The 12,515-nt window shown below is 40.7% G+C and overlaps 1 protein-coding gene across 1 annotated transcript in view; it reads left to right on the plus strand.

The window, feature by feature from the left end:
• The window catches only part of npffr2a (neuropeptide FF receptor 2a), a 31,061-nt gene continuing 18,546 nt past the window's right edge, over nt 1-12,515 (plus strand). Inside the window, exons 1-2 of the mRNA XM_005921929.3 lie at nt 1-239; nt 8,082-8,416. Of these exons, the coding sequence (XP_005921991.1) occupies nt 8,089-8,416 (328 nt within the window). The 5' untranslated portion in view covers nt 1-239; nt 8,082-8,088. The remainder of the gene's footprint in view (nt 240-8,081; nt 8,417-12,515) is intronic.

Raw genomic sequence — 12,515 nt, forward strand, 5'->3', positions numbered from 1 at the left:
TCTGCACAAATCCCACACTTGCGCTCTGAGCGGCCGGCAGAGCGCACCATGTGCCACGAGAAGCGCGCTTTCAGGCGACGCGCTTGAACGTGGATTGGTACGGAGCTGAGAGAGAGAGAGAGACTGGCTTCTTTCTGTTTTTTCTTCGCTTTCATATAAATATGTCTCATTCGGAGAAAAGTAGAAATTTGGACTTTTTCTTTAAATGAACGCTGCCCGTTGAGGTGAAAGCAAACAAGGTAGGACAACATCATAAATAACGCAATGGTGAACATTTCAGTGTTTGGCAGGGCGACGTGAATCTGTAGAATTAATTTTCAGTAACTTTTACTTATCTTCAAGCTGAATCGTTAAAACTGGACAGCGTTTAAAGCTCGTTGGGGCGTGTAGAGGCAGGGAACAAGTGCGCATCCATCCAAACCATTATCACCGCGTTTTTGTCCACTGCCTGACAGGACGCTCTTTGTCCAGGAGCGCTCAGTCATTCAGCTCCTGAAGTCTGTATCCAATAACTCTCCTGTGAGATTTACTGGGAATCTGAAGAAGCGATATTATGTCCTGATTAACTTTAATGTTTCATTAAGTGATGTGCGCATAATGGTTGCACGGTGTGTTCATGGAGCTGTCTGCTCGCCTCGATGCATCAGGCAGAATGCTGCTGGATGGACGCGAACTTAACGAGCTCCTGTGTACGTGTTATCATTATCATTAGTGGGAAAGAGGATCATGCACAGTCATCACTGGGGACTTTTGGAGCTCCATTAGAATTACAGTTGAATTGTTTGATTAGTTAATAAAAAAAACGTAACTTCTTTTCACCTTTTTCATTAAAATATAAAATTTAACTGGGTTTGACTCTAATTAATTAACTTCTAAACACGTAATGAGCTCCTCTTGTCTCATGCAGACGAAGGTGGAGCATTAAAATCTGAATACAAACGTGCACAATGCAGCTCTATTAATGCCATTGCAATGGCTGCTTTTAATACATGCTTAAAGAATGATGAGAAATGCAAAATCTGGGGTTGGTGAAAGATGATGAAGGACTGGATCTGACATTTAAGTTTATTTTAAGCTGCGTGTTTGACAAACATTAGAGACGGCAAAAGGATCTTATTCGTTTTTGAGCTACATTTCCAGTTACACCCTGGATAAATGCACTGTGATCGCAAGTTCACCAAAAAATGATCAGTGGCATATTAGGGACATGAACACAGTCTGGAATTCCCTTGCGGCTCCCAGCTCATATGCAGTATCATGTGAAGAGCATGTTTAATGACAGCAGAACCTCCACTGTTTATTGTAATAACTTTATTGTTTAGTGAACATGAGTCAGAGGAGGAAGCTGCTCTGAACGTGGTCTTCTGCCTGCTAAAGGAGAAGCAGTTATGGTTGGTTAGTGAGATTAGTGTTTAATTAAGAGGTCACGATCAGTCGATTGAATTTTAGAGGGTTTTTTAACATTAAGATGTAAATTTGTTTTTTCACAAAATGTAAATGTTTTAACATGATAACATGTATTGTTGGGCTGCTGTGGACCACTTAACACAGTACCTCCCCAGTGCAGTAATGTAATTAGTAAAAAACCTTATTTTATAAAGCCTTATTTTAACGCAGATCTTAGTCAGATGACTGAGACGAGGCTCGTTTTGCTGGTCAGCTCTTCCCCTTTCATACTTGTGCTGTTGAAATACAGAGAATTACCCAGATAGAAGGATTGATACACTTTTATGTTGAAGTTCAAAAGCTTTTAGCACAAACCAGAACACAAACTGAGAAGTTATCATGTGATTCCTGAGATCTTTATTCCCAGCATAACAGTGAAAGCATCTAAAACCATGTTTAGATGTTTCCAGCTTACAAATGATTTCCTTTGAAATCCAACAATGTTTCTGACTGAAATTTCATATAGTGGTGCTTTCTTTTACCTGCAGTATATCTGCTGTGGAAGTAATTCACTGAAGGAGGAAGACACTTCAGTTGCACTTTATTTTACAGTTCCCTAGTGAAGTGTCACACAGTGTACCAGCGGCATCAAACACAGAAAAACACTCATACACTAACAGATTCAGACACTCTGATTAGAAACCGATCTCCAAAATGGACTTGATTTTGTTGGAGGGTGGGCTGCTTGGAGTGGCTGATATATCTGTGTCCACAGCACATGACTGTCCTGCAGAATTCAGTCGTTTTCGCACTTTTGTCATCGTTATAGGTAATGTGGTGGTTGACAATGTGAACATAGTGTGAAAAGATGGCTTCATAGCTGCACAATGATGCTTTAAAGTGTAGTGTGCATTAGTATGTCCCCACCAATTATACTGAAGGCTCAGCTGCTGTGGGTTAGCACATTAGGACAGTGACACTGAAGTCCTTGAGTGTTTCTGGGTCAAATTTTGCTTCTCATATGGAAATTAGCATCCAAGTCTACCATAGCTTGGAGCCTGTAACAAGCATTGTTGCCTCCTCCTCACAAACACTAGCCGGCTGAGTGGGGAAAAGCTCTTTTGCCCTTTTCGGCGACTTTCTTCCCAAAGGTTCCTTAGAGCAAGTGATGTCCTTGTAATATCAGTCCTGGGGTAACTGTGGTGCTTGGAGCCAGTATGTGAGAGATTTAGGAGATTTGTGCAGACCAGTGCACAAGTTTGTAACATGCACAAGGCAACCAAGGGTGCTACCTTTTCTAAGGGTTTACAGGTGATAGAGCAGCCCTGATTACGCTGGAGCTTAGTGGTGCTGTTGATACCGTGGATCATAACATTCTTGCCTGAAACACTGGGTTAGCCCTAAGCAGCGAGTTCTTCTCGGTTCAGTTTCCATCTTAAGGATAGAACGTTCTCTGTTCGTCAGATTTTCTCATCCTCTGCTCTCGTCCAGGTTTGTATCTGTTTCCATTTGGTAATATTATTAGGAGGCACAGCATCTCCTTTCTTTTCTATGCTGATGACCTCCAGTTTTATCTTCCACTAGAACCTCAGGATTCCCTACAGCTTCTTATGAACTATTATGAAGATATTAAAGCCTGGATGATTAATAACTTAAAGTTATAACTGAGATCATCATCGTCAGTTCGGCCAAATCTAGAAGTGCTTTTGCAGGCTGTTCAAGTCATTTCACCTCATATTTAAAGCCTAATGCAAAAGACCTCGATGCAATTTTTTAAACCCATTTCTTCTCTTGTTAAAAATCATCTTTAAACTCAAATCTTTTTTGGCTTTTCGTGATCTGGAAGTTCATCCGTTCCTTTATTACTTTATGTCTGCTTTTTTGGAGATTCCTGTACCTTGGTGTCACCTGTGTCTTTAAACACGTTAACAGAGTTCAGCAGCTAGATTTTATTGCTGATTTCTTACATTTCCAATATCACATTTGGAGTAACAAGGTAACCATCTTTGCAGTCACTGCTCCAGAGCTATGGAATCACTTAATGCTTGAGATAAAAGGAGAGTCTAGGCTCAAAACCACCTTTACTCTCTGGCCTTTCCAACCCACTAACCTCTCATTTGTTGTTATATCTGTAACCCTGCTGTCTTCTGGTTGATGTAGTAGTAGTTATGTATCTGCTACTGAAGGCCACTTAAATCTCCACTGTTTACTTTACATTGCACAGTGGAACCCCGACTTACGAAATTAATTTGTTCCTGAGGGTCTTTCGTAAGTTGAAAATTTTCGTAAGTCGAAGCACCCGTCGCGCCTTTTGAGTGAGGCGATGCTGAACGATGGGCTATAGGCTAATTGCTAACTAGAACAACAACACGTTGTTCAAGTGGAACAGTGAAGCGCAATTACGAAAGCCAAGGGGTTGTCACATGATTCGGAAGGCATTGTGGGCTCGGCCAATCAGAGCCAGCGGATTTCGTAACTCGGGCAGAAATATTGCCATTCAGTGCCTTCATAACTTGAATTTTTTGTTTAACGGGGTATTCGTAAGTCGGGGTTCCACTGTATTTGTATGTATTTTTAATGTAATTACATTTAATGCAACTGTATTCTTTGCACAGCAATTCAAAAGCTCAATTTTAATTGTGCTGTGTAAATCTGATTTTGTTATACTTGTGAGAGGAAGTGAGAGACGGCCCCTTTTTTAACTTTCTTGGCTGATTACATTTTGCTTTTTAAAAGTTGCATCTGCTTATTACAATTTTTTGAGGTTTTTGATTTTCTGAGAACTATAATTCACAGCATACCTAAGAATTTTTATAACAATCTGCAGCAGCCATTAGAACCTGGAATCAAACCTCAGAAAAACCTCAGGTTACTGGACTTAGGTTAACTTTTGTTGATTGATCTAACTGAAAGTGTAGCCAGCTTGCATGAGTCTGTAACTATGTTGCAGTTTAGTTTGCACTGGGCTTTCTATGCGGAGCTGGGCTTTTTTGTGCATTTCAAACAATGGCAGCTAACACTGAGGTGATCCACCTGCTGTTGGACTGATTAAATGTTTAATAAGACTTAACATAAAAAAAGGGTTAGAATCGACAGAGTTGGAACTGTGAGAAACAGAAATCAGGATGTGGCTACACTGGCAGATTAATGACTATTGCATTAGCATTATGATTTATTTGCAGGCTATTAAATCCTACACTTTTTTGAAAATAATATCTTATATCTAATCACAGAAATGCAGAGACGGATGAAGAAGAGCGCGATACTTCTATCAAAAAGGTGTTACAGAAACCATCTGTCAACAACACCAAATGTGATACACTTAACTGAAGGGGAATTGTTGATCTTGGGTTCAATGATGAAATTGTAAAAACTGTGATGCATCATAAAGGAGACTCAGAAAATGTGATGGGAGGATGACGGTGATTGAAGGAATCAATTTAAGACATCAGCAAAGCACAGGAAGTCAGCTCCAACGTAATATTGTGTTTTCTTCCATCTAGACTTTCAGATTACTCCATGTAAGTAACATCCAATCATGACCAGACAGTTCAAATCAGACTTAATGAGCAGGATTCTCAGCAGCTACCCTTATCTGATCCAAATCTCTTCTATATAATTTCTTGAGTAGATGCTATCACAGCTGTTAATTTGCTGTCTGCTTGAAGGCACACGAGTGTGACACTCAGACAGCTGAGAGGAGGCTGACTTTTTCATTGGCCCATTTTGTTGTTCACATATAAACAGTAGTTATTTTACTTTTCTTCACGTGTGTCAAATTCAGGTGGACCTACTCTTAGAAAACAGATTAAGTTCTGTACGAGCAGAGAGTAAAAAATGAAAGTGGATTGAAAGTGTTAAATTCATAGCTTTTCATTCTAACATCAAACATGATATGAGATACCAGTACAAGGGAGGGAGGCTGTCAAAAGGTTTAAGAGACTGAATAAGCCTGTCGGAGAGAGAAAAAAACTCAAAAAAAGCTGAAAGACTGCAGAAAGCGCCTCGAGGAGACTGTTGTTGTGATTAAATAAAACTGAATTAAATAGAGGCCAACTAGAGTGGATGACATCTAACCAAGGCAAGACCCTTTTTGAGGGGGTAAGCGTGTCACTGTCAACATTTACAAACCAAAGTTGGCTTAATGAATAGAAACACATTCAGGGTTTATTACAAAGTATAAACCACTGGTTTCACTGAAAAAGAGGAAGATTGCTTGAAACGCTCTAAAAGAGCTTTCACAGTTCAGACAAAAAAATTCTCTGGACAGATGAAACCAGGATGGAGAAAATTATGGCGGAGGAGTTGAACTGGCTCGTGATCCAAAGCATACCTGTCAAATATGGTGGAGGTGTCTTGGCATAAGTATGTATGGTTGCCAGCAGAACTAAGAACCGATGACCTAACTGCTGATAAAGGTAACAGGATGAAGTGTGAAGTGTACAGGACTATATTCTTAGACAGACTTAGACAAGTGCTGCAGAAGAGTGCATCAGATAGTGCTCACAGCACAAATGGATACTGATCCAAAGTAGACTCAAAAGCAACCCAAGAGTTTCTCACAGCAAAGAAATGGCTTCAACCCAGCAGAGCAGGTTTTCAGTTACTGAAGAAAAACTGAATGCAGAAGGATGTCAGAGTAGAAATGATTAGCCTGTACTTACACGTTCACCTTTGAAATGTTTTCGACAGCATACGAACATAAAATCACAATTGCGAGTTTGTTGACTTGGTGGGTAATTTTTTCTTTGGCATTTTCTTTTTCCCTCAACAACCAATCTCATCTCGTTTTATAAAACACAATCAGACAGCAACAGCAGGATCCCACAACAAGAGCTGCTCCAGTGTGGCAATGCTCGGGTTGAAAAAGTGAAGGGGGAAGAAGTGCTCTTTTCAAGTAGCAACACAGATGGAAAATAGGACAGTGAAGTAGCGCGCTGCCGCTGGCACGGGGCCGGTTTGACATGTATTGAAAGAGATGCTGATTTTTTTTTTTTTTTTAAAAAGGCTGAAACAAAATGTTGAGGAAAGGTTTGATAATCTCATTTATACCAGAGACTGAAAAGATGGACACAGCTTGGGATCTGTAAAGTGAAACAAGTGGTTGTAAAACCAAGTGCAGCCGTTAAGAGGACGACTGGGAAAACTTAATCCATCAGCTTTTCCAATAACGAGTTTGAGTTGCAAGTTTCAAAGTCTTATTGGACACTTTTTCATTTTGTACTTCATAATGTACGGATGTACTGAATGCTGACTATACTAAACTACGTTTGAATAATGGCCAATAAACACACAACAGTAGATAAAAGTTGGACAAGAGTTGGGAGTTCGTCTTATAATCAGAAGGTTGCCGGTTCGAGCCCCGGCTCCGACAGTCTCGGTCGTTGTGTCCTTGGGCAAGACACTTCACCCGTTGCCTACTGGTGGTGGTCAGAGGGCCCGGTGGTGCCAGTGTCCGGCAGCCTCGCCTCTGTCAGTGCGCCCCAGGTAGCCGTAGCTGCCATCACCAGTGTGTGAATGTGTGGATGACTGGATGTAGTGTAAAGCGCGTTGGGGTCCTTAGGGACTGAGTAAAGCGCTATACAAATGCATTTACATTTTAAAATCAGACTTACTCCAGCCTGGAAAACCTCAGGGGATAAAGTACAAGCAGTTACAACAACGCTGTTCAAAATGGAACTTTTAAAAAATAATTTATCATCACCTCCATTAAAATAACAGACAAATAAAACACAGCGGGGGATCAGATAACCATCAGATACATCAGCCGACCCGAGCTTTTTTGATAAGAAATGATCAAAATCAAAATGTATCTGCCCACACTCAACATCTGGTATCATGCAAAGATCGCAGCATTGTTGTAACACAATAAAAACCCAACACGCTGCACTGATGTGAGAGTGAAAGGAACAAGGTTCCATCACAGATTCCTCTGAACTTTATCATTCAGCTACAAAGGCAGAAAACTTCTCTTTGAAGAGGTGAGGGTATTTCTTTACTTTTAGAGGTGCATTATCTTTCTTCATTTTGATTTCTTCCTTTTCTTGTGTAACATTACACATTATAATCTGACAGGATGATATGTTTTTAAGGTATTTTTGCACTCCTTAATGGGTGCTTTTTTAAAAGATTGGGATTAAAACTTTTTGATTAAGCTTATAGTTAAGGCTGGATCAGGTGACCTGAATCCTCCCTTAGTGATGCTGCAGTAGGTCTAGTCTGCTGGGGGATTCTTCTTCACTCACATCTTTTTTGTTTGTTTTTTTAAATACTATTAATCTCTGGCTCTCTTCCACAGTGCGTCTTTTTCCTTTCTTCCTCCCTAACCCCCAAGCAGTTGAGGCAGATGGCTGTCCCTCTCTGAGCCGGGTTCTTCTTGTTTTTCCTTCCCACTGTCACCAAGTGCTTCCTCATAGGGTCATCTAATTGTTGGGGTTTTCTTTCCAGTATTGTAGGCTCTTACAGTATGATGCACATTCAGGTGACTGTGATTTGGTGCCATGTGAATAAAACTGAAATGATTTACAACACTAGAGAGGGATTCAGCCGTGGTCAACAAACATGTTTTCACCAAAAATCCTTTAACAAACCTCCGATTGCAGGATTTTACTTAATACAAAACTAATCTTAAAATAAATAAATAAATACTCCTGTACCTTCTCATTGCACTTTTCTAACGACTTTTCATATTACAGGGTTAAAATGAACGAAGGACTTGAAAACAACTTGACTCAACTGAATGACAACTGGACGTTTTACAACTCCTCCCTGGAGTCTGTCATACCCAGGAGCAACATCACTTATGTTGGATTTTACCTGCATCAGCCATCCACGGCAGCCATCTTCATCGTGTCCTACCTGCTGATTTTCCTCGTGTGCATGGTGGGAAATGGAGTGGTGTGCTTCATCGTGCTGAGGAGCAAAAATATGCGGACTGTTACCAACTTGTTCATCCTAAACCTCGCCGTGAGTGACCTGCTGGTGGGGATTTTCTGCATGCCAACAACGCTTCTTGACAACATAATTACAGGTGAGCAGACAGTAATAGAGGTGTGTTGCTCTTTTGTGCCATTAGCTGGCAACACTACCCAAAAACTACCTGGTGAAATTGCATCAAATTTGAGAGGTTGAGCATGGAGTAGGGAAGAAACTATTACCTTTAGCACAGAGAGGAATCTCTGCATGTGGATTCTTATAAATTAGATGATTTATTGCTTCTTGCTTCCCGATAACCCAGATAGAGGACAAGCTTCTATTGTGATTAACATCCCGAAAGGCGTATTTAAGCTTCAGTGTGTAGACCGAACAGCAATAATGGACAACAAAATAAAAGGTTGCCAACATGAAAGTTAAAGTCTAATTTCCTTGATGAAAGTTTTGCAGATTATCTGCAGAACTCAGCAAATACTAATGAACAGAATCATAACCAGCTACTTAACAGGTTCTGAAGCAGAAAATAACCACTTTTTGGTAGCGATAGAACATCTTAGAAAGATTTGGTATACCCACTGCACACATAAACCTAAATTACAAATGAATGTTAAGGCAGCCGGAGTATGGTAAAATCCAGCCTGACCAGCAACAGCTGAGTCACCGCAGGGGAACCAGATCTGATTCCTGGTATCCTGAAACGGCCACCGAGCAGAAGGGTTAGGGTTTTTCTGTCGTCTTCACTTTTGCCCTGTTTTACCAAGACTTGCTTCACATTTCAGTGATCGCAAAGCAAATGCTGTATGAAAAGAAGTGTTCTCACCATCTTTTCCAGAGTTCAACCAGCCATTTAGCTTTCTACTGTGAAATCACAGCGTCAGAGCTGCTGGCTTTGAGTTGTATTAATGTGGACTACCCAAGTTTTCTGTAGAGCCATCCTTTGCTAAATGAACCTTGTGAGCACTGAGACATGACCCACCGCTTTCTTATCGCCTGTGGTGGTGAGAAACAGAAGAGGCTCGGCAGAGTTGAAATTGTGAGCTGAGATGGAGAAACCGGGGCTTTTTCCACATTGTGCTCCAATTCCGCTTGACAGTTGGTTGCTGATGACTAAATCACACATGAGCAATTTTTAAGGCAAGTGATAGTAGCTGGGGGTTCAGATACTGTCTACAGTTACACATTGAAATTAAATGACTAAAATCAGACAATGATTTTATGATAATTTACACTTGGAAAGTGTTTTCAAATTCCTCTGATTCTGATATGAAATGACAGTTTCAAACTAAAGCCCACGAGCTTCTGTCTTTTGCTAACAATAAGAATCTTAACTGAGTGACAACGAAATTGCTTCACTCATTTAGAGCAACAATTTTGGATGTATAACGAGAGCGGAATCTGCAATTAGTGATTACAGTTACAGACCAATTATCCACATCTTTCCTCTTTGTAAGAGCAGATATTTGGTATGAAAAAAAACATTATAGTCTGAATCAAGAGCCAAACCAGACATGCAATATGTGAACGTCCAGCTGGCTGGAATTCTTTGTGTGATTAAATTCCTGCTGCGATGACATAACAATGAATTTAATCCAGAAATGTAAGGGACGGCTTGCGCCCACCAGCAGGAAGCATATTCCAGATTAGCTTTCCAGTAGATTATCGCATTAAAAATTATGCAGAGTTTTAGAAAAATCTCTTTCACTGCGAACCTCTAACCTCAACAGTTCAAGAATACACCAGTGGGTAAGCATTTGCTGCACTATGAATGGCACTGGAACAGCTAAAAATAATAAAAGCATTTAATAAAATAAAGCGTGTATGCAATCCCAGTGTCATGCATTAATAATAGAAACCTAGAGGAGAGACATGCCAACGGAGTAGAAATTGAGCTCTGGAATCAACACCTGCCGAGCACAAAATAATAGAAATAACAGGATAATAGTAATAATAGAAAAAACATCAGTAAAAATTATTTTGTGATGTAGCTTATTGGAGAGAATGATGATTACATTTGGCTAATAATAGCAAGATTTTTGCACTTGTGCAACTTGGATATATCCATATCTGCAGGGGAACAAACGTCTTGCACAGAGGAAGCCTAATGTGTAAACACTGAACCCAGGAGATACAAGTATACCGACCCCTGCTCGCCACCTCTCACTGAGGACGACTTTACAGACCGTCTATAGGACATAGGCTTCAAAACCCGAGCTGTGCGTTGAAGAAAGCATGACTATATACAACTGGCATCTCTCAGCCTCGTGCAATAGCTCCAGCTGCTGCTGTTCGAAGTGCCAAGAACCAGTTTGGATCTGACTGCCCAGACCTCCCCCCCGACTGCTTCCCCATTCATATTGCATCAGACACCAGTGGACCCCCCAGCCAGTAGGGAGGGTGATTGGCAGGGCTGGCCTATGGGGCTGTCTCTGGTTGAGGTCAAGTATGGACCAAACTAAGGTCATCTGCAGAGCACGTCTCCACACAGAAATCTAAAATATTTGATTAGGCTTCATCAGATATGGATTTTGAAAGGATTACACTTTGGTGGGAGGTGCATGCTTATAGCTCATAATTAAGTGGGGATCCTGATTGCTTTCCAGAATGCATTAGCCTTTGCAAAGGATGTACCACCCGAGAGCTTTACATTACCTGACTCTCTTATCAGCAAGATTATTGAAAAAATGAAATGTGGATATACCATCTTATTATGTGACACCACCTGCAGCCATAACTGTTTTTGATCGCTCCAGAAGGTGATTATGTGAAGATTCTGTCAACATTAAGGTGTCATGGCCACACAATCTCATGCAATCATGAAATGATAAAGCGGGGTAGGAGACATCAAAATGAAGGCCTGGTTCAATAAAGGGAGGAACAAGTGGCTGATGACCCCGACCACTAGATGCCTGTTGCGACATTTTTATTTTTTGGGTCTGTTCTGAGAATTCATGAGTCAGCTTGTCACATTTCATGTTACACAAGATAGGATAACACAAGATGTTTTAGAAGAATATACTCCAGTAAATTCTCTGCAGGTTCTTTAGTGTGTTATGTTGCATGACCTAGTGGAGAGGCCGTGTTAACAGGGCAAGAAAGATTACGGTCGGCGTCTCCAGCAGATTTTTCATGCCACTGAAGATCCAAACATTTGAGCAAGAAGGGAGCCCAAAGTGATGATCAGGCAAAAAAAGATGGCCCTCTATGTTTGCTGATCGACTGTTGAGATTTGAGTAAAATATCAGTGGACATAATGGTAAATGTGATGCAGCAGACAAAAAAAAAAGGTTCAAGGTGAGTCAAGCTGCAGTTTGTATGAGGACAAAATGAAAGATTCATTCAGACGCCAGCAGGCCAAAGAGCTTTTGGCACAGAGATGAAAATTGAGCTCACTCAGCTGGAACGTAAAGGGCTGTGTCAATCATAAAGTGGGCAGAGCTCATCACCAGTCTGCCTGCACTCCATCTTTCAGTTCTTTCAGTGTTAGGAGTAGGATACAGAGAAATTCAGTGGCATTTGGCCAATAAATCACTCCGACATCTCAATTCAGCTCTGCTTTCCATTATTGCGTCAGAACAGATTAGATGCCATTGTAATCTGTCTGTCTGCAGTTTGCATGTTACTCAGGCTGCATGTATGAAAACATGACCTCATGCATAATTTTTTCTCCTTGTAGCGTAATAGTCATGTGTTTACAGTGATCGTGCACCGAGCTTCGAGTGCAGCCAAGCATGGGCGACCTACAGCTGAGTGATAATGCACGATGCATTCAGGCACAGACAGAGTATGGGAGCCGCTGCTGCTGATACTGCGCTCGTGTGCTGCTCAGGGATGTGATGCATATCCTTTTTTGTATGTTAGTTTCGGTTGTCAATGAAAACTCTGGGTGTTTGATTTATATTTAAAATTTCACAAATACCAAAAAGATATATTTCTGTGATAAAATGTGTTGATGAGAGATTGTGGACAAAAGGAGAAAGGCACAATTTAATTTTGTAGGCAATAATTAAAAGTTAGTGCAGGGGCAACAAAAACATGAAAAGTGATAATAATACATTTAAAAAAACACACAGCGGAACATCTGATAACTAAGATGTTAATTAGTAGCATTATTTGGAATAAACAGACATTTCCTGAGAGGTTGCAAATTTAATAGAGACTAGAAGAGGTTCACCACTCTGAAGGACTGCGTGTGCAAA

The sequence above is a fragment of the Haplochromis burtoni genome, unplaced genomic scaffold (assembly GCF_018398535.1).
Source record: "Haplochromis burtoni strain Fernald_Lab_line unplaced genomic scaffold, NCSU_Asbu1 Contig_43, whole genome shotgun sequence".
NCBI lineage: Eukaryota > Metazoa > Chordata > Actinopteri > Cichliformes > Cichlidae > Haplochromis > Haplochromis burtoni.